Source organism: Nycticebus coucang, chromosome X (genome assembly GCF_027406575.1).
Source record: "Nycticebus coucang isolate mNycCou1 chromosome X, mNycCou1.pri, whole genome shotgun sequence".
NCBI lineage: Eukaryota > Metazoa > Chordata > Mammalia > Primates > Lorisidae > Nycticebus > Nycticebus coucang.
The window spans coordinates 124,813,569-124,836,404 of NC_069804.1; the positions used below are offsets into that span (position 1 = coordinate 124,813,569).

A 22,836-nucleotide genomic window follows, 5' to 3' on the forward strand; every position below is an offset into this window, starting at 1 on the left:
GTCAAAAAGGTCATTCTGGAGTGTTAATGATTCCAGATGTTTCCTATATTCTGCCAAGTCTAAATTTACATCCCATAATTTTTTCTTACCTCTAACCTGTGTTTCTAATTGTTTTGATGCCCTATACATATTTCAAATTAAATATGCACTGCCCCACTTCTACTTTCCACCACACTCCCACCCCAGAACTTTTTTTTTTTTATTTGAGACATATTTTACTTTGTCGCTCTTGGTAGAGTGCTATGGCGTCATAGTTCACAGCAAAAAGCTCAAACTTTCGGGCTTAAGTGATCCTCTTGCCTCATCCTCCCAAGTAGCTGGGACTCCAGGCACCTGCCATGTCACCCAGCTAATTTTTCTATTTGTAGTTGGAGAGAGGTCTCGCTCTTGCTCAGGCTGGTCTTGAACTCCTGAGCTCAAGGAATTTACCCAGTTTGGCCTCCCAGAGTGCTGGGATTACAGGCGTGAGCCACTGGGACTGGCCTCTCACCACAACTTGCACTTGCTCTCTATTCTTTGTTGTAGTTAATGGCAGTTTTATCTACCATTGTTGTCTAAGCTTTATTTTCACTATTCTTCCCTTCTCTTATTTTCCTCACCTAATTGGTTATCATCTCTGCTAATTATACAGAACCTCTGTAAACTGACCTCTCAAGGGCCAGTAAGAAACTGGTCAACATAAGGAACTAGGCCTGCTGTACTGATCCGTACATGTGGTGCATGTCTGGTCTATGAAAATTAGTTCAACTTAAGGAGATGGTCAAGATAAGGAGGTGTTCAACTATGGAGGTTCTACTGTATATCCTTTTTCTACTTCATCTCCAACTCCATTGCCCTTGCCTTTGTTAGAACCCTCATACTTTCTCACCCATGCTATTATAACAACTTCTTCTTCTTCTTTTGTAGAGACAGAGTCTCACTTTATGGCCTCGGTAGAGTGCCGTGGCATCACACAGCTCACAGCAACCTCCAACTCCTGGGCTCAGGCGATTCTCTTGCCTCAGCCTCCCGAGTAGCTGGGACTACAGGTGCCTGTCACAACACACAGCTATTTTGTTGTTGTTGTTGTTGTTACAATTTGTCCGGGCCGGGTTTGAACCCACCACCCTCGGTATATGGGGCCAGCACCCTACCCACTGAGCCACAGGTGCCACAAGTATTGTGTTTTTCTTTCTTTTTTTTGAGACAGAGTTTCACTATGTTGCTGGGTAGAGTGCCTTGGTGTCACAGCTCACAGCAACCTCCAACACTTGAACTTAAGTGATTCTCTTTGTGTCAGCCCCCCAGGTAGCTGGGAATACAGGTGCCCGTCATGCCTGCCACAATACTTGGCTATTTTGTTTTGTTTTGCTTTGTTTTGATTGTAGTTGTCATTGTTTGGCAGGCCCAGGCTGAGTTTGAACCCACCAGCTCTGGTGTATGTGCCTGGCGCCCTAGCCGCTGAGCTACAGGAGCTGAGCCTGTAACAACTTTTTTTTTTTTTTTTTTAGAGACAGTCTTATTTTATTGACCTTGGTAGAGTGCTGTGGCATCACAGCTCGCAGCAACCTCCAGCTCTCGGGCTTAGGTGATTCTCTTGCCTCAGCCTCCCAAGTAGCTGGAACTACAGGCATCGGCAACAAAGCCTGGCTACTTTTTTGTTGCAGTTTGGCCGAGGCGGGGTTGAAACCCGCCACCCTCAGTATATGGGTCTGGTGCCCTACTCACTGAGCTATAGGCTGCATCCTAATCACTGAGCCACAGGCGGCGCCCTACTCTCTGAGCCACAGGTGCCTCCCTGTAATAACTTCTTCTTCTTTTTTTTTTTTTGTAGAGACAGAGTCTCACTGTACCGCCCTCGGGTAGAGTGCCGTGGCGTCACAGGCTCACAGCAACCTCTAACTCTTGGGCTTACGCGATTCTCCTGCCTCAGCCTCCCGAGCAGCTGGGACTAAGCCCTTGGATAAATGCCTTGCTTTAAATTTATTTATTTTAGAGTTCCATAGCACTGTAGGGTTGTTGCAGGAAAACTAGGCCCCAATATCCATGTTTAAAAGAGGAATGGCTGTGGCTAGTGTCCCCTCTAGCCCATAGTCTCGATGCCCGGAGCTTTTTGTGTGATGGGGGAACAAGTTGGGGGGGGTGCCAGAGCAGGAGGGGAATTCCAGTTCCGGTTGTGTGTGGGGGCGGTGGGTGGAGTAGGAAGGGAGTTCCGGTTCCGGGTGGGCGGAGCAGGAGGGGAGTTCCGGTTCCGGTTGTTTGTTAAGCTGCCGCGTTGGCTCCAGGAAGATGGCGTCCTGGGAGCGTTTCCAGTTCGGGGCTCCAAGCGGTGGCGCTGAAGCCAATGAAGGAACAGGTATGGTGCCGGGTCAAGGGCTGTACCGTTTCCTGATGCCCAGAGTGGTCTATCTGAGACCAGCTATACTGCCCGGCAGCCAAATGATACCTCAGGGACTTTCTATGGGACCCTCTGGCTATGGGGGGAACCCTTCAGTTCCACCTGGCCTGGCTCAGTCGGGGGTGGACCCATCCCTCCAGAGACCTCTGCCTCAACAGATCCAGCAGATCGAGGAGGTCGAGGAGTTTGAGGAGTTGGAGGAGTTGGAGGAGGTCCAGGAGGTCCAAGAGGTCCAAGAGGTCCAGGAAGTCCAGCAGTTCCAGCAACTAGCAGCGCAAAATCGAAACTACAATGCAAAGAAAAAGAAGATGGCTGACAGAATCCTACCTCAAGGGATTCATGAACTGGTACCAGAATCCCAGGCCTATATGGATCTCTTGGCTTTTGAAAGGAAACTGGACCAGACTACCATGATGAAACGGCTGGAGATCCAGGAGGCCTTGAAACCTCCCATTAAGCAAAAACGGAAGCTGCGAATTTTCATTTCGAACACTTTCAATCCGGCCAAGTCAGATACCGAGGATGGGAAAGGGACGGTGGCTTCCTGGGAGCTTCGGGTAGAAGGACGGCTTCTGGAGGATTCACCTTTGTCCAAATATGATGCCACCAAACAAAAGAGGAAGTTCTCTTCCTTTTTTAAGTCCTTGTTCATCGAACTGGACAAAGACCTATATGGGCCCGACAACCATCTGGTAGAATGGCACAAGACTGCCACTACCCAGGAGACAGATGGTTTCCAGGTGAAGCGGCCAGGTGATGTGAATGTACGGTGTACTATTCTACTGATGCTGGATTACCAGCCTCCCCAGTTTAAATTAGACCCTCGCTTGGCTCGGCTCCTGGGCATCCACACCCAGACCCGTCCAGTGATCATCCAAGCCCTGTGGCAATATATTAAGACACATAAGCTCCAGGATCCTCATGAGCGGGAATTTATAATCTGTGATAAATACCTCGAGCAGATCTTTGAGTCTCAACGTATGATGTTTTCAGAGATCCCTCAACGACTTTATGCCTTACTTATGCCACCAGAACCTATCATCATTAATTATGTCATCAGTGTTGATACAAATGATCAGAAAAAGACAGTTTGTTATGACCTTGATGTGGAAGTGGATGATACCTTGAAGACCCAGATGAATTCGTTTCTCCTGTCCGCTGCCAGCCAAGAGGAGATTGCTACTCTGGACAATAAGATCTGTGAGACAGTAGAAACTATCAACCAGCTGAAGACGCAGCGGGAATTCATGCTGAGCTTTGCCAGCAACCCTCAGGGTTTCATAAATGACTGGCTTCAGTCCCAGTGCCAGGACCTCAAGACAATGACCAATGTGGGTATCCCAGAGGAAGAACGCCGAGCTGAGTTCTACTTCCAGCCTTGGGTTCAGGAGGCCGTATGCCGATACTTCTACTCCAAGGCGCAGCAGAGTCAACAAGAATTAGAGCAAGCCCTGGGAATCTGGAATTCATAGGGCCTCTTCCACAGCCCTGATTTGGCTGCACCAAATCTTTATTTGGGCCCTGTGCTCAGGGGAGCCATTCCAGGCGAGCCGTTCCAGGGAAAGCTGTTGATTCCAAGACAACACCAGAAGGAAGAGGGTATCAATTTTTTTTCTCGCAAGACAGCTATTACCCTCTTCTCTCAGCCCATCCATTCCTACCCCCAGCTTCCCTTTGTCTCACAGTGCTCCCACATGCCTCTACCCTCCCCTAGTCTGCATAGGACCTCTAGACAGTGTTAGAGAACCTGTGGTAGTAATCAGTGCTCAGAATGGAGTGGGCCTAAAGCCACGTGGTTTTCATGGGGACCAGCTACACTGACCCTGCCCTTCAGAGATCCAGGAATTGGGAGCTTTATTGCCCATTGTCCAAGACTCAGGCCTGGGTTCTCTTGATAACAGAATCCAATTTCCTTTCTTCCCTCCATAGGTTTGGAGCAAACTCTCCTTTCACTTGCTGCCCTCTATCACTAAAGGAACCCCTGGCTTTTGGGCTCCACTGAGCCCCAGGTCAGTCCCCAGCCCTCGGGATTAGCTTGCTCTCTCAGTGCTTCTCTTACTGCTTAGCAGGAAGTTCACATCAGTATTTGAGTTTGTTCTTTAACTGTTGCTCCATTCCAGCATACTCCTTGTAGCCGCCCTTTTAGGATTCCCTCATTATTTGTCCTAACACAGGGCATTTGGGTAGGGGAATCTTGCCTTTCCCTTTTATTTATTTATTTATTTTTAGAGACAGAGTGTCACTCTGTCACCCTTAGTAGAGTGCTGTGGCATCACAGCTCACAGCGACCTCCAACTCCTGGGCTTAGGCAATTCTCTTGCTTTAGCCTCCTGATTAGCTGGGACCACAGGCGCCTGCCACAACGCCCAGCTATTTTTTGTTGCAGTTTGGCCAGGGCCGGTTTGAACCTGACACCCTCTGTATTTGGGGCTGGCGCCCTACCCACTGAGCCACAGGCACCACCCGCCTTTCCCTTTTAGAACCACAGGGATCTAATCTGGGTTCTGTCAGGGCCAGCAGAGGCTGTTCTTTCCTGCTGTTGCTGGGAGATGTGACTCATTCATTCTACCCTGCCCTGCTACCCCATCGTTTAATGGAGAAACAGGCTTAAAACCACATGGGTACAAGCCATAGGCCATCCCTGTCTTCCTGGCCCTTGCCTGCCCACTTGACACCCACTGGTGACTTCTAGGGCCCTGAAGAGTAAAAGCACCTAGGGCTGGAGAATAGTGCTGAGTTGGGTTTGTGGCTCTTCCCTCTCCCTGCCTCACAGGATTGTGGCTCCCCAGCCCCTACCCTCAAAGCTTAAGACCCCTCAGGTAGCAGCAGGACCTTGTGATCTTGTCCCCTTAGAACTGTTAATGGTTTTGCATCTTTCCAGGAGAGCCTCAGATTCTTCTTCCAGGTTGTATCACCCCAAGTTAGCATATCCCAGGCTCACAGACTTTACACAGCAGGGTGGGAGACACCTGGGCACAGAGGGGGAATTCTATTTAGCAGTGGCTCTAAAGCCACACATCTGACAAAGACCCTGCTTCCCCAGCCCCTCCTCAGATTCCTGTGAGCCCCTTATTTAGCCTGCCTGTTCTGCACTGGGGACAGCAGAATTTTCTCTCCATTCTCCCTTTCCTGTTATTATCTTTCCCTTGAGAGGCTCTCCCGACAGGGACATTGGACAATCTTGGGGCAGCTGCGTCCTGGTCCAGCTCCTGGCTGGAACCATGAGAAGCAAGCTTAGCATTCCTACTATGATGTCCCTGTTGAAGATAACGTTTTATTAATTGAATTATTATTTTTTTCATTTTTCATTTTTCCATTTTTTGTACTGTCCCTTTATTGATGTTACCCAGTTTCAATAAAAGAATGTTTTGAAAAAAGAAATAAAAGTGGAAGAGATTTATTTCAGCTGGCAGAGCCACAGCAGACTAAAGTCCAAAAGTGGCTGTGTTCCCCCGACTTAACTGTGTTCTTTCCCTTTTATCTAGTTTACCCAAGGGTTACTTGCCCACAGGTACCCTTCTCATTGGTCAGTTTGAATTGAGCTGAAGAAGGTGGGGGCAGGCTTTTACAGAAGCAGAAGCAAGAATTGGTTTCAAGGTCCCAGGAAGTTGAGCTGAGTCACTACTGGGAGGAAGTCCTTGGGGCTTCTGTGAGAAGCCTTTTGTCTTTTTTTTTTTTTTTTATTGTTGGGGATTCATTGAGGGTACAATAAGCCAGGTTACACTGATTGCATTTGTTAGGTAAAGTCCCTCTTGCAATACTTTATTTTTTCTGTGTATCCTCTCTCAGAGTAACTGTATTTAAAAATAATATATATTTCAACATAGCTAGAGGAGAAGATTTTGAATGTCCCAACACAAAGAAATGATAAACGTTTGAGGTGATGACTATCCTACTTTGATTTGATCATTATACATTGTGTATTACACATAATGTATATGTGGCATTGTGTATCAAAATGCCACATCTACCCCATAAATATATACAATTATTATGTATCAATAAAAATAATTATTTGAACATGGTGATTAATTGCCACAGCCACCCTGATTGTATTAAGTATTATAAGTAATCTAAAGATGATTTAAAGAATATGAGTGGATATAAGTTTTATTTTAAGAGTATAAGATAAAGAGCATAAGAGTATATACTTATAAAGAGAATGAGAGTATATAAGAGTATGAAGAGTATAAGAGTTATTTAAGAGTATAAGATAAAATCTGGGCTTTGCAAAATCTTTTTTTTTTTTAGAGACAGAGTCTCACTTTATGGCCCTCGTTAGAGTGCCATGGCCTCACACAGCTCACAGCAACCTCCAACTCCTGGGCTTAAGCAATTCTCTTGCCTCAGCCTCCCGAGTAGCTGGGACTACAGGCGCCCACCACAACGCCCGGCTATTTTTTTGGTTGCAGTTTGGCCGGGGCTGGGTTTGAACCCGCCACCCTCGGTATATGGGGCCGGCGCCCTACTGACTGAGCCACAGGTGCCGCAAAATCTTTATGGACCATTCCTTACCTACTTTTCTACAATTCAGCATCTGCCACAGTCCACTTTCCTCACTAGACTCACTGAACTACTGCTTTTTGTTTTCTGCACAGCTGCACTTTATTTCTTTGTGCTTACCCTCATCTAAAAATGACCATTAACCCTTTTATTGCTGGCAAGTTCCTAATAATCATTCAGGATTTAGAAATGGCAGTACCATTGACTGTTTATTACTGTGAGTTCCACATCCACAGATTCAACCAACCATGATTGGAAACATTTGAAGAAAAACTCTAAAAAACAACAATACAGCAGTAAAAATAGTACGTTTTAAAACAATACAGTATAGCATTTATTTACATAGCATTTACATTGTATTAGGTATTGTAAGTAATCAAGAGATGATTTAAAGTAGTGGGAGGATGTGCATAAGTTATATGAAAACATTATGACATTTTATATAAGGAACTTGAGCATTCATGGATTTTGGTGTATGTTCTGGGTGGGATCTTGGACCAAATCCCTTCCAGATACTGAGGAATGATTATTATATAGCTTATTGCCTGGGTTCTAGAACCAAAGCACTTGGTTTCTAGCTCTTACCTAGATACCTGTTAACTCTGTGACTCTGGCAGGTCATGTAACCTTAATTAAGCTTGATTTTTCTGAAGTCTACAAATAAGTGTTAGAGCATACCTTGGAGATATTGTGGGTTCATTTCCAGATCGCCTCATTAAAGCGATTATCATGATAAAATGAGTCACATGTATGTTTTGGTTTCCCAGTACATATAAAAGTTATGTTTACACTGTACTGTAGTGTATTAAGTGTGCAGTAGTATTATGTATGAAAAAAGTAAATACCTTAATTAAAAATACTATCTTGCTAAGAAATGATGATGATCATCTGAGCCTTCAGCAAGTCATAATCCTCCTGGTAGAGAGTTATGCAGAGATGTTGGTGACGGTTGACTGATGAGGGTGATAGTTATTGGAGGTTGGAGTGTCTGTGACAATTTTTACAAATAAGACAACAATGAATTTTGCCACAATGATGTACTCTTTTGTGAAAGATTTCTCTGTAGCTTGTGACGCTGTTTGATAGCATTTACCCACAGTAATGTAGAACTTCTTTCAAAACTGGAGTAAATCATTTCAAACTCTGCTGTTGCTTTATCAGCTCAGTTTATGAAATATTCTAAATCCTTTGTTGTCATTTAAATAATGTTCAGAGTATCTTCACCAGGAATAGATTCCATCTCAAGAAACCACTTTCTTTGTTTATCCATAAGAAGCCTCTTCTCATCCTTTCAGGTTTCTTTTATTTTTTTGCAGTTTTGGCCGGGGCCGGGCTTGAACCTGTCACCCCTGGTATATGGGGCCAGTACCCTACTCCTTGAGCCACAGGTGCCGCCCATCCATTCAGGTTTTATTGTAAGATTGTAGCAATTCAGTCACATCTTTAGGCTATACTTCTAATTCTAGTGTTCTTGCTGTTTGTACCACATATGTAGTTATTTCCTCCACTGACCTCTTGAACTTCTCAGAGTCATCCATGAAAGCTGAAATTGACTTCTTCCAAACACCTGTGAATATTGATATTTTGATCTCCTCTGTTGAATTGTGAATGTTTGTAATGACATCTAGAATGGTGAATCCTTTTCAGAAAACTTTAATTTTACTATAACCAGATGATCCATCAGAGGAGTCAACCAGAAATTATCCATCTCTGGCAGCTCCAGCCTTACAAAATATATTTCTTTTCTTTTCTTTCTTTCTTTTTTTTTTTTGGAGACAGAGCCTCAAGTGTCACCCTGGGTAGAGTGCCATGGCACCACAGCTCACAGCAACCTCCAACTCCTGGCTTAAGTGATTCTCTTCCCTTAGCCTCCCAAGTAGCTGGGATTACAGGTGCCCACCACAAGGCCTGGCTATTTTTTGGTTGTAGTTGTCGTTGTTTGGCAGGCCCAGGCCTGATTCGAACCTGCTAGCTCTGGTGTATGTGGCTAGCGCTTTAGCCACTTGAGCTGAGCCACAAAATGCATTTCTTAAATAATGAGACTTGAAGGTTGACTTTACTCCCAGATCCATGGGCTGTAGAATGAATGTTGTGTTAGCAGGCATAAAAACATCATTAATCTTCATCAAAGCTCTTGGGTGACCAGGCACTGTCAATAAGCAGTGATATTTTGAAAGGAATCTTATGATCTGAGCAGTTCTCAAAGGTGGGCTTAAATTATTCAGTAAACCGTGGTGTATACAGATAATGCTATCATCTGCATGTTGTTCTTCCATTCATAGATCACAGGCAGAGTAGATTTAGTGTACTTCTTAAGAGCCCTAGGATTTTTGGAATGGTTTGTGAGCATTGGCTTATTGGATTTCATTTAGAGTCAGCAGCTGCATCAGTCCCTAGTAAGAGAGTCAGCTTGTTCTTTAAACCTTTGAAGAGAAGCATTGACTTCTCCTCTCTAACTATGAAAGTTTTAGATGGCATCTTCTTCCAATAGAAGGCTCTTTTGTGTACATTGAAAATTCGTTGTTTTGTGTAGCCATCTTCATCAGTTACGCTAGATCTTCTTGGATAACTTGCTGCTAGTTCTGCATCAGCACTTGCTGCTTCACCTTGTACTTTCATGTTATGGAGATGGCTGCTTTCTTTAAATCTCATGAACCATCCTCTCTCAGCTTCCAATTTTTCTTTTGAAGCTTCCTCACCTCCCTCACCCTTCAAAGAATTAAAGAGAGTTAGGGCCTTTCTCTGGATTGGGCATTGGCTTAAGGAAATATTGTGATTCATTTAATTTTTCTATCCTGACTACTAAAACTTTCTCAGCAAAGCTGATATGCTTTCTTTTTTATTTTTTTAATTTATTGTTGGGGATTCATTGAGGGTACAAGAAACCAGATTACACTGACTGCATTTGTTAGGTAAAAACCCTCTTATAATCGTGTCTTGCCCCCCAAAGCTGATATGCTTTCTTATTTTTTATGTGTTCACTGGAGTATTACTTTGAATTTCCTTCAAGAACACACCCTTTGCATTTACAACTTAGCTGTTTCTCTCAGCTTTCAACAAGCCTTCCTCACTAAGCTTAATTATTTCTAGCTTTTGATTTAAAGTGGGAGATGTACAATGCTTCCTTTCTCTTGGAACACTTAGAGGCCGTTGTAGGGTTGTTAATATTGGTGGCCAAATTTCAATATTATTGTGTCTTGGGGAATAGGAGCAGGAGAAAGACAGGGTAATGGTCAGTCAGACCAGTGGAGCAGTCAGAACACACAGAACATGGCCTTTTATGTAGGTATGGTTTGCGTTGCCCCAGAACAATTTTAATAGTAATATCAAAGATCATCAATCATAGATCACTGTAACAGATATAATAACAATGACAATCTGAAATATTTTGAGAATTATCCAAATGTGATATAGACACAAAGTGAGGAAATGCTGTTGGAAAAATGGTACGAGAGACTTGCTTGATGCAGGGTTGCCACAGACTTTCAATTTGTAAAAAACACAGTTATCTGTTAGGCACAATAAAGCAGACCTCAATAAAACACCTTTTTATTTATTTACAGTATGCCTGTATCTTCCTTCACATGATTGTTATAATTATTAAATTATGTAAAAGTACTTAGAATAGCATTTGCCTCAGAGTGAGTAGTTAATGAATATTAGCATATTATTCACTCAAATGTCACTGTTTCATTAAGTACTATAGAACTAAAAATAAGTGACTCTTGCCTAGGGTTGACAAATAAGTTATCTTGCACATACATGCCAGTGCCATTCAGTGACTCCGGAACCCTGGGTTGAAAGTATATTGAGGGTGTGTGTGGTCTTAGCTGGAAGAGCACACTGGTAAATTGCTGGTGGTTGTTATAGGAGACACCATAGAGAAATATGTCTTGCATTTGTAATCCCTAACAGCTCACTCCCCAGTTTGAGGTATCAGGTAGGTTATTTATTTTTTCTAAGGGTTATGGAAGGTAACACTGCATATATAAAGGGGACCTTTAATAGAATCTTGAATGCCAGGCAGAGGAGTTTGGGCATAATTTGAAAGTAAGTTTTTCAGCAGAATAGGCATGAGTTGCAAACAGAAGGTTAATCTGCCACTGATTTGCAGGATCATTGACAGTGGTTGTCATGCTATATTTCCTTGATTCATCTGTTAGTATTTTTTATATTGAGTGTGTTATATCTGTCTCACTGTAAAATGGAAAATGGGGCTTAGCTCACAGGGTTGTTGTGAAGATTAAATGGGTTAACACATGTAAGGCGCTTCAATCAGTGCCTAGCATATAGTACGCACTAGTGTTAAGTGTTAGCTATTACTGTTATTATAATTATTGTACAATGAATATGTACATTTAATGTGGTGTTTTTTTTAAAGCTGAAAGCAGTAGGTTTCTTAACAGTAGATGACATATTAGAATGGTAAGATAACAGAGCAGATGTGAGATAATTAGACTGGAACAGGGAGGTAGTTGTGAGAATCCAGAAGAGGTAAGTCCAAGAGAGATCAAAAGAATTGGTGTGATGATATGTTGGATATAATGAATTAAGAAAAACACTCTAAGACAACCCTCAGATTGCAAACCTGAATGAATGGGAAGTGGGCTTAGCTTAGGAAATAAATGTTATTTGATCTTTGTAAAGTACTTAGAACAATAGCTTGCACATAGAAATCATTATATGTGTTAGTTATTAGTAGTAGGACTATTTAAACTTGTTATTTACTTAAACTTAATATCAAGTAATTTAATAAAAGTGCCAAAATATGAATAAGCCTCACACATAATTTACTAGTGGAGAATTCATGTTCAAGGAAAAATAAAGTATGTGCTTTTAATATTTTTCAGTATAAATCAACGAGGAAGAGTTCAAGTGGGAATGAAAATGATGAGGTGAGAAAAGAGGATAATTTCAATAATTATTTGAGATGTTTACTTACCATATTGAGTTGGCTGAACGATAATAAATTTCAATCTTTCAGTTTCTTTGTTATTGATTTAATACATGGGTTTTCTCCAATAATAAAAATGTTCAAGCATCATAATACAATTATTAATTAGTTCATTTCTATATGTCCTTTAGAACACAATTAACTAATAATTCAGTTTTAGAATTTCATTGTTATTCATCTTGTACCTATACCCCATGAATTTAAGTTTATTTTTCCTATCTTTCTAAATTAGCCTGTTTGTCAATTGAGATTTTTTAGAAACTTTGTATAGGAACTCTTTCCACAAATTCTGTACACTTTTTTTTTAAGAGATAGAGTCTCACTTTGTCACCCTCAGTAGAGTGCTGTGATGTCACAGCTCACAGCAACCTCCAGCTCTTGGGCTTAGGTGATTCTCTTGTCTCAGCCTCCTGAGTAGCTGGGATTACAGGCGCCCACCACAAAGCCCGGCTGTTTATTTTTGTTGCGGTTTGGCTGGGGCTGGGTTTGAATCCACCACCCTTGGTATATGAAGCCAGCGCCTTACTCACTGAGCCACAGGTGCTACCCTTTGTGCACTATTTTAAAATTTGAAATTATATTTCTACAATTTGTGCATTACCATAAATTTTTCTATTGCACCAACTTAATAAACTGTGCAGCAACCTAGCTTTATTGAAATGATAAATTTTCATCGCCTTAAATACTTAAGTTTTTGTATGTTTTTGGTTAGGGGAATTGATAGTTAATTTGATGTTGAGTACTTGGCAGGCTTCAGTAAATGCCTTTTTTTTAGGAAATAGAATCACAAAACAATAAATAGAGTCAAGTGATTGATCATTCCCCAGCCCAGATGCCTATTTCTCTCCATGGCCTCTCCCATAGTATACATCAGGATAAATAAAAGGCAGCTCAGCCAGTAGCTGGTCATCTTTCACTGTTATTATTTATAATTAAGCCTAAATGACATGTTTTGTGTGGTTGTTTGGTAATATTTACCTGTACATGAACACAGTCAGTTCTTGTACACTTACCCCTAGCTTTGCATTCACAAGATCTTGGTTTGCTCCCAAATACTGTTGTTCCCCAGGGCATGGTCCACTGCATGGTCTCTAGAATGGCTTCATCAACTCTTAAGGCTTCAGTAAATAACACCTGAATACCTGCTGCGGCCTCTCAGAGTTGTCTCTAGTATAGACATCTACCCTGAGCTTCAGGCTCTTGTAATCTTATATCCATCTTCCTACCTGCTTAGACTCTCTGCTGGATAGATAACATAGACCCACTAGGGCTCAACATATTCAAAACTAAGTTTTTCATTTTTGCTTCTAAACTCAATTTTCCATAGTGTTGAGCAGTTGGTGCAGTGGCTTTCAACCTTGGCTGCATATTGGAATTTCCTGCTGAGCTTTAAAGATTTAAAGCATTGGTACTTGAGTCTCACTTCAAGATATTTTCATTTAATTGGCATGTGGTGTGATGTGGTGTGGCCTGGGCAAGGAGGTTTTCTTTAAATTATTATTGTTTGAGATTCAGTGAGGGTGCAAAGAATTAGGTTACACTGATTGCGTTTGTTAGGTAAAGTCGTGCTTGTAATTATGTCCCACCCCCAAAAGATGTGCCATACAAAGTGACCCCACCCTCCTCTCTCCTCCTCTCGCCCCATCCCTCATTCCCCTACCCCCTACATTATATTAGATCATCTACTGCTGTCATATTAGAATTGAGTACATTGGATTTTTGCTTCTCCACTAAGCAGAATGTGTTCTAACTCAATCCAGGTTAATACAAAAGATGTAAAGTCTCCATCTTTTTTAATGGATGAATAGTAAGTATTCCATAGTATACATATATCACAGTTTATTAACCCATTCCTAGGTCGGTGGGCATTTAGGTTGTTTCCACGTTTTGGCAATTGTAAATTGAGCTGCAATAAACAGTCTAGTGCAAATGTGCTTAGGATAAAATGGATTTTTTTCTTTTGGATAGATGCCTAATAATGGGATTGCGGGATCAAATGGGATGTCTAATTTGAATTCTTTGAGGATTCTTCATACTTCCTTCCAAAAAGGTTGTGTAGTTTGCAGTCCCACCAGCAGTGTAGAAGTGTTCCCTTCTCTCCACATCCATGCCAGCACTTGCAGCTTTGAGACTTTGCGATGTGGACTATTCTCACTGGGGTTAGATGATATCTCAGGGTGGTTTTGATTTGCATTTCTCTGACGATCAGGGACAATGAGCAGTTTTTCGAATGTTTCTTGGCCATTTGTGTGTCTTCGTCAGAGAAGGTTCTCTTGGACAATGAGGTTTTAATGTTTATCATCTGAGGTTAATCTGCAATCAAGCTCTGAGAACTACTGAGTTAGTGGAATCACCATTCACCATCCAGTTAGAGCAGGGATTGCCAAACTATTGCCCAGGGCTACCAGATGTAATTATAAGTAAAGTTATATTGGAAAACAGCCACACACATTTACATATGGCTGCTTCTGCATTACAGTGGAAGAGCTGAGTACAGAAGTGCCTCTACTCCTTATCTGCTGGTTCTCCTTCCAAGGGTTCAGTTACCCATGGTCAACTGCAGTCTGAAAATAGGTGATTATCATACAGTAAGATATTTGAGAGAGGGAGAGAGACTAGATTCACTTAACTTTTATTACAGTGTATTACAGTTTTCTATTTTATTAGCAAATGATATTAATCTCTTATGCCTGATTAATAAAGTAAACTTTACCATTGGTATGAATGTATAGGAAAAAACAGTGTGTGTATATATGTGTATAAAGGGTTCAGTACCCTCTGTGGTTTCAGGCATCGACTGGGGGCTTGGAATGTATCCACCGTGGATAAAGGAAAACTAGTTGCTACAGAGATCATATGGCCTACAAAGCCTACTATTTGGCCTTTTATATAAAACATTTAGTGAATACCTTGCTACAGATTCAGTTTGGCTGTTTTCCTTGTCTCCTTATTCCCTGCCTCACTATCTATTGAGGGGCAAAGGCATACTATTTATTTATTTATTTTTACTGAAATATTTTGCATACATTTCCCACTTTTATTTCTGCTATTTGCCCTGGCATCATTTCTTACCTGGACTACTGCAGAAGCTTCCCTGTTGTTTTCCCTTTCTCAAGTTCATTCTCACTGCAGCCAGAATGATCATTTTGGTTTTTTTATTTCAGGTTAATGTGAGGATACAAATACCCAGATCACAGCTTTTAAAGTTTTTAGGTAGAATCCCTCTTGTAGTTGTGTCCCACATGCAAAAGGTGTGACATATACCCCTACATTGTGCCCATTTAGTGAGAATACACCAATCTCCCTCTCCCTCATTCCCCCTCTCCTCCAACTTGAATTAAATTGAGTTTTACTCCTATGTTGGCGTGTATTAGATCGTCTACTGGTTTTATATTAGTATTGAAGAATGTGTTTCACCTCCTTCCAGGTTAATACAAAATATTTAAAGTCACCATCTTTTCTTATGGCTGAATAGTATTTCACAGTTTGTTAAACTATTCCTGAGTTGATTGTCATTTAGGTTGTTTCCACATCTTGGCAATTGTAAATGGAACTGTGATAAACAATCTACTACAAATGTCCTTATGATCAAATTGTATTTTTTCTTCTGGGTAGATGCCTAGTAGTGGGATTGTGGGGTCAAATGGGAAGTCTAATTTGAGTTCTTTGACGATTCTCCATACTTCTTTCCAAAGAGACTGTATTGAGTTTGCAGTCCCACCAACAGTGTAAAAGTGATCTCCTCTCTCCACATCCACCAGCATCTGCAACTTTGGTAATTTGTGATGTGGGCTAATGTTACTAGAGTTAGGTAATATCTCAGGGTGGTTTTGATTTGCATTTCTCTGATGATAAAGGTTAATGAACATTTTTTTATGTTTGTTAGTGATTTGCCAGACTTCCTCCAAGAAGGTTCTGTTCCTGTTTCTTGCCCAGTGATAGGTGGGATTGTTTGCTCTTTTTTTGTTGATTAATTTGAGTTCTCTGTAGATACTAGTTATCAAGCCTTTGTCAGATTCCTAACATGCAAAAAATTTTTTTTTGCATTCTGAAGCTGTCAGTTTGCTTTAATCTTGTTCCCTTAGTTGTGCATTAGCTTTTCAGTTTAATTAAGTCCTTTTTGTTTATTTTTGTTGTTGTTACAATTGCCAAAGAAGTCTTCTTCATAAAATCTTTTCCCAGGCTGATCCTTAAGAGTTTTTTCCACACTTTCTTCTAGGATTTTTCTTATTTCATGTCTTAGATTTACATCCTTTATCCATCTTGAGTCAATTTTTGTAAGTGGTGAAAAGGGTGGGTCCAGTTTCAGTCTTTTACATGGTTATCCAGTTCTTCCAGCTCATTGATTGAGTAGGAATTATTTCTCCCAGTGTAGGCTTTCATTTGGTTTATCAAAGAACAGATGGCTAGAAGAAACTGGTTTCATCTCTTGCTTTTCTATTTGTTTCCATATGTCTGTGTCTCTGTTTTTGCGGCAATGCCATGCTGTTTGATCACTGTGGACTTGTAATATAACCTAATGTCATGTAGAGTGATGCCTCCAGCTTTGTTTTTATTACTAAGAATTGCCTCGGATATGTGGGGGTATTTTTGGTTCCACACAAAATGAAGAAAAATTTTGCAGTTTTTCAAAGTATGATGTTGGTATTTTAATGGGGATTGTATTGAATCTGTAGATTGCATTTTTTTTTTTTTTTGTAGAGACAGAGTCTCACCTTATTGCCCTTGGTAGAGTCCCATGGCATCACACAGCTCACAGCAACCTCCAGCTCCTGGGCCTAGGCAATTCTCTTGCCTCAGCCTCCCAAGAAGCTGGGACTACAGGTGCCTGCCACAACGCCTGGCTATTTTTTGTGGCCGTTTGGCTGGGGTCGGGCTTGAACCCTCCACCCTCAGTATATGGGGTTGGCGACCTACCCACTGAGCCACAGGCACCGCCCTAGATTGCATTTTTAATATAGACATTTTAACAGTGTTGATTCCTCCCAGCCAAGAGTATGGTATATTATTCCATTTTAAAAATGTTTTCTGCTATTTTCTTAGAGTTTCCTAATTATCTTTGTAGAAGTTCTTTGCCTCTTTTGTTAGGTATATTCCTAGGTATTTCATTTTCTTTGAAGCTGCTGTGAAGGGAATTATGTCTTCAATTAGCTTCTCAACTTGTCTGTTATTGGAGTATACAAAGGCTACTGATTTGTGAACATTGATTTTATACCCTGAGATGTTACTGTATTTTTTGATTACTTGCTGGAGTCTGTAGTTAAGTCTGTGGGGTTCTCTTAAGTATAAGATCATATCATCGGCAAAGAGTGAAAGTTTGACCTACTCTGCCCCCATTTGGATTCCCTTTATATCCTTCTCTTGTCTGACTGCTTTGGCTAGAACTTCCAGCATTATGTTGAATAGCAGGACAATAAAGGACATCCTTATCTGGTTCCTGTTCTAAGTGGAAAAGCTTTCAGTTTTACTCCATTCAGTATGATGTTAGTTGGGGGTTAATTGTAAATGGCTTCAATCAGTTTAAGAAATGTGCCACCTATGCCTATATTCTTAAATGTTCTTGTTAGAAAAGGATGCTGAATTTTGTCAAATGCTTTTTTCTGCATCTATTAAGAGGATCATATGGTCTTTGTTTTTGCTTGTATTAATATGGTAAATTACATTTATGGATGTGTGAACGTCAAACCAGCCTTGCATCCCTAGGATGAAGGCTACTGGATCATGATGCATAATTTTTTAAATGTGTAACTGTAATCTATTGGCTAAGATTTTATTGATTTTAAGTATTTTTTTATTTTAAGTATTTTTACATTGATACTCATTAGTGAAATTGGTATGCAGGTCTACTTTTTAGTTGAGTCCTTTATGGTTTTGGTATCAGGGTAATGTTTGCTTCATAGAAAGCATTGGGGAAGGTTTCTTCCTTCTCAATGTATTGGAGTAGTTTCTGCATTATAGATACAAGCTCATCTTTCAAGTTTTGATAGAATTCTGGTGTGAAGCCATCTCTTCCAGCACTTTTTTTTGTTGAAAGATTTTGTTGTTATTTCTTTGATCTCAGTGCTTGCTGTTGTTCTGTTCAAGAGATCTATTTCTTCACGGTCAAGGGAGATGGTGTGATTCCTGGTATTGGTCCATTTCTTCCACATTGTCAAATTTCTGGGCATAGAGTTTCTGTGGTATCTGTGGTTATTTCACCTTTTTCGTTTCTGATTGAGGTTATTAGAGATCTTACTTTTTTGTTTCTAGTTGATCTTTTCTCTTTTTTGAGACAAAGTCTTCCTTTGTTCCCCTCAGTAGAGTGTTGTGGCACCATTGCTCACAGAAACTTCAAACTCTTGGGCTCATGTGATTCTTTTTCCTCAGTCTCCCAAGTAGCTGGGAAATGTATGTGGGAAAGGTGAGAAAGTAGAAAAGTCTCTACCAAAAGAGAGAGAAAAGGAGAGAAGTAAAAAAGGAGGAAAGTATTAAGGGGCCTGAAAAACCATAACAAAAATGGAGGAGCCCTTGCTATTTAAGAAAGAAAAAATGAAAAAATAAAAATGTAATCAGACCAAAAAAAGCAACAAAAATAACAAAACAGAGGGAAAAAGAACTAAGAAAAAAATTGTGAAAAGGAGCAAAATATGGAAGATGTGTGTGTGTATACATATATATGTAAATATTTTTATATACATTGCAGCATATTGCCTGGACACCAAATGGCAGTATGGTGTTAGGAGATGGAGAACACATATGCGGCTTTTTCTGTATATAAAATGGAAAGTGGAAGCCATTTTCTAGTTGCAGAGGCATTTGGGTCCTGTCTTTATGGCTCATTTGATCTCAATTAAGGCCTGGTCACGTCATCAGCTTTTAGTCCCGTTGTGATTGGGGTCCTAAAGCACCAGCCACCTTCCTTAGGAGGCACGTTAAACAGTGCCCCCTGACAACCACGTGGTTTTCCCTGAGGATGCAGGGTCTGTTCAGCCCCCAAGAATAATTGCCTGAGCTCAGCACTGCACCAGAGCCAGCCATGCACTAGGATCCTGCTAACTGTTCTTCTGATGTAGCCTTCCCACAGTGGCACACCTGTTTAGCAGCCACGTCAATGGGAGATCTACCCTGCCAAGTATTCAATCTTGGCCACTGGGCATTTTTTGAGTCCCCTCACTAGTTTAAGCAGTTTAAACTGCTTGCTAGAGCTGTTTATTCTAAAATCAATAAACTATAGGACAGCCCTTTCCTCTCCCCCAGGTAGCATGAGGGCTACCCTGCCTGTAAGTGAGCACTTGCCCCATGTGCCAGCTCTCCTCAGCAGCAAACCTCCTCTCCTGCTCCTGGAGTCCACCACTGTTTCACTGTTCCCTCAGAGTAATGTCCCCGTGTAAGTTCCCCCAGCCAAAGGTGACTGGAGTTCTAGTGCCCTGTCTCACATTGAGTGGCTAATAAGGAGCTGTTTCTAATCCACCATCTTGCGCTGCCCCCCCTCACCCCCATGATCATTTCAAAGAACACATATAGTTCAGGCCATTCTCTTGCTTAGAAACCTTAAAGTTCTCCTCATAAGCTAGAAGGTAAATTCTAGATCCTTGTTTATAAAGCTCCTGCTTACCATATCAACCTCAACTTACAACTTGTCCTTCTTTCATCTTACCCTCCAGCAATACAGAAGTGCTCCAAGTTTTTTTGTGCTCATCCTTCCATTTTTTGCTTCTTTACCTTTGTTCTTGTTTTCTCATCTTGAAATGTTCCTTCTTTTTCTGTAAACACTCAGACACTTACTCTCCCATGTGCCTGTTATTTGTGCCTCATAATATGCCATGCATAGCTCTGTATTGTTCTGAGAATTCTATCTTGCTTGCATACATGAGTTCGTTTTCCTCATAGACTGAAAGGTTCTTGAATGGATGATATTTTACTAAATTTCAATATTCTCAGTGTCTAGAAGAATGTCTGACATACAGTAGGTAGGCAGTAGTTGTCTGATGAATTAATGAGTAAATGTTCTAAGTGGTATGCATATTCAAGGGTGAATGTGAAAAGTTTCATATTAGGTTGGCAGTAGAATAGTCATTCAAAAATCATGAACCTTTTCATATTTTATTAAATTAATATTTTGTAATCATTTTTAAGCCTATATTTTATATATAATCTTCCAGATGTGAATTCTTCTTTGGGGTGATGGACCTTTTGCATGTTTTCATTTACATGTCTCTGATTGTTAATAGGTCATTGCTATTACAACAGTACTTCTCAAATTATAAAAGTTGTATACTTAGAATCACTTGGATCTTACTGAAATGCACATCTTGGGTGGGGCCTGAGTTTCTACATTTCTGACAAATTGCCAGAGGATACCTGTGCTGTTGGTTCATAGACTACACTTTGAGTGGTAAGGTCCTAGATGGTGCAGATTCTTCCTTAGTAGTTGACCAAAACAATTTTTATTTTCCTTTTTTTGTGTTTAACTCATCATTTGTATTATGATTTCATATTTTCATCTTTTTATTTTCATATTTTAGCAAGACAGTGACAATGCTAATATGTCACCACAATCTCCAGTATCATCTGAGGTACAAGTTCTGTTTTTATATGTTTTTATGTGCTTTTGAAATATGTTTTATGCTTTCTATGCTTTATATAGAGTTCTTATTTGCTTCTTCTCTCAAACCTAATATTTTTAACAATGTAATTTATTCACCTCTATCTTTAAATCCCTGGTAGACTAATTTATACAGACCTTCTGGTGTATAAAAATTCAAAGAATACCATCCTTTGTATAAATATTGACAGTATCATTTATTTATGATTTTCTTACTGGGAAATGTTCATAGATCAAAGAAAAATCACGTTATGAAATGTATGTTTTCTGATTCATCTGTATTTTAAAGTAAATGGTAAGCCAGGTGTGGTAGCTCACACCTGTAATTCTAGCTCTCAGGGAAGTAGAAGGTGGATGGATTGCCAAGCTTATTTGTTTGAGAGCAGCCTAACCAAGAGCGAGACACTATCTCTAAAAAAGTAAATAATGAAAATAAAATAAATAAATAATGGAGTTTAAGAGCAGCTTTCAAATTTTAAATATGAAAAAAGTCATTTAGCATTGTGCAATGGCCTTTGGTTTTTCTTGTAACCAGTTAGGTCTGAAAGCAATGCAATAGAAACTTCCTTTTTCCACGAGAAACATCCCTGCAGTGGGTTGTTCCTATCGACAGGAGGTTACACATTTTCTTGGCATCTTAGATCTTAAGGGGATAGTATGGGAAGAATGGATATATGGAAGTTACAGCTTGTGAAATCTCAATCAAATACTCTGGTGGTTTGGTTAAAACTATTGCTTTACAACTATTATACTGTTTATTTGTCTGTTTACTTTATGATTTTATGGTCTGTGCTCAGTGAGGAGAGTATTTGTACCAACTTTCTCAAATAAATTATATTACTTTTATAATATAATTTTGTTTGCATTTAGGCAAGTGAAATTTTGCCTAGGAATTAATAACAATTTAACCTAACCAAAATAATGAAGACAAACTATGAGGCTTGTGAATGGATAGGGTGGTAAGCATGTATGTGTTTTGATAGCTCAGCTAACATTCAGCTTGGACTGCATATCACATGATAATCAGCAGAAGATTCAGATAATCTACAGAATTCTGATCGCTTCTATTTCATATGTGAATGGAAAATGGTAAGACCAATTAGTGTAGTGCTTTATATTAAGAAAGTCCTTGCCTGTACATTTGAACCTAATAGCAATGCCACGAAATAGGTATCATCACCATCATTTTACAGCTAAGATTGACAACTTTCCCAAAGAACTTAGTCAGTAAATGGCAGACAAGTGATGGAAGGCTAGGTCTATCTACTTCACAGAATTGTTATACAGATTAAATAAGGTGCTAACATTATATTGTTTTATCTCTGTGCAGTTTATAGAGTAGTTTCATTTAGTTAACTTAATTTTCATAATAACCTCATTTGAAAGATGAAGAAACAGTGATAGAGAAATTAAATATTGTGTTGAAGACATAGCCTAAGATTTCTTACTCTAAGTTCAGGTTTATTTAAAAATACTACAAATCTTTCCAGATCAAGCCACTGTGTATGAAGCACTTTTGAATAATGTACATTCACGTAGAAGAAATAATAATTTATCATCTATTGTTCTATAGCCTTTATTAGTATGAATATATAGATTTGCTTCAGATTACTCATTGTTAATGCTACTCAACAAACTTGCCTGGTGTAGCAAAGCCAAACAGTGACACAAGAATTCACAGAGAAAGAAAGACATTTATTGTAGGGTGCCAAGCAAGGAGAATGGGCAGCCAGCACTTAAGACCTAAATGCCCTGATGGCTTATGAGCAAGGATTTTTTACTACACTTGATCTTTACCAAAAGGCTGAAAACTGATAATGAGCAAGGAGTTTTAAAGGCAGAGGTGAGGGGGTTTTCAAAGTGAGTTGAGGGCTGGGAAATTTCCAGGACTTGTTATCTATTTCTGGTTTTAGTGTGTCTGAAGGCTACATGAAAGTAGACCCATTTTCCATTGGGCAAGGGTCCTGATTTCTAAAAACAACTTAAGGACATATGTTAAGATGTTATCTTTAGTTTCTATAGGGAACCAAACATCTTGTGACTCTGACTTACTTGGGTGGATATAGTTTAAGTTATTATAATCTTCATTCATTTTCTTTTCTAATTGCTGGTTGAAGGCCTAAACTAGGTGCTTGGGAATTTTCTTTAAAGGGATTTTATTTTTCCTTTATTTTTAGGCCAGGGGAGTGGGGGTGAGGCCCAGCAGGCTCCTAAGGAGGATCTCTGCTCCATCTCATTAAGTGTTAAATATGTAGGGGATATTGAGTATATGCTGAATTCACTTTTCACTTGAAGCTTACTTTATTTTTGGGAGAATTTACTCTGGCTCTTTTTTTAAAAAATAGTATATTTTATGTATTTCAGTAATGATTTTCATTTTCCTTATACTATGAGAGAGAAGTATTTAAAGACTTGTGT

General features: G+C 40.1%; 2 protein-coding genes and 1 non-coding gene across 7 annotated transcripts in view; all 3 read left to right on the forward strand.

The window, feature by feature from the left end:
* The window catches only part of LRCH2 (leucine rich repeats and calponin homology domain containing 2), a 250,428-nt gene that overhangs the window by 128,923 nt on the left and 98,669 nt on the right, over positions 1-22,836 (forward strand). For 3 of the 4 annotated variants that reach the window (XM_053580439.1, XM_053580440.1, XM_053580442.1), the window contains exons 15-16: positions 11,731-11,775; positions 20,339-20,389. In XM_053580439.1, the coding sequence (XP_053436414.1) occupies positions 11,731-11,775; positions 20,339-20,389 (96 nt within the window). The remainder of the gene's footprint in view (positions 1-11,730; positions 11,776-20,338; positions 20,390-22,836) is intronic. The other variant, XM_053580441.1, reaches the window with a different exon arrangement.
* Positions 2,269-3,849, forward strand: LOC128578032 (SWI/SNF-related matrix-associated actin-dependent regulator of chromatin subfamily D member 1-like). Of its 2 annotated transcripts, XM_053580445.1 has the most exons (3): positions 2,269-2,553; positions 2,641-3,585; positions 3,697-3,849. In XM_053580445.1, exons 1-3 carry the CDS (start codon positions 2,269-2,271, stop codon positions 3,847-3,849), a joined length of 1,383 nt encoding a protein of 460 aa, XP_053436420.1. The 2 variants fall into 2 exon arrangements, with proteins under 2 accessions (XP_053436420.1, XP_053436418.1); XM_053580443.1 differs by having other exon boundaries at positions 2,641-3,849.
* LOC128578862 (small nucleolar RNA SNORA35) lies at positions 20,915-21,043 on the forward strand. The gene has a single exon (XR_008377961.1). It is a non-coding gene; the product is annotated as a small nucleolar RNA SNORA35 (small nucleolar RNA).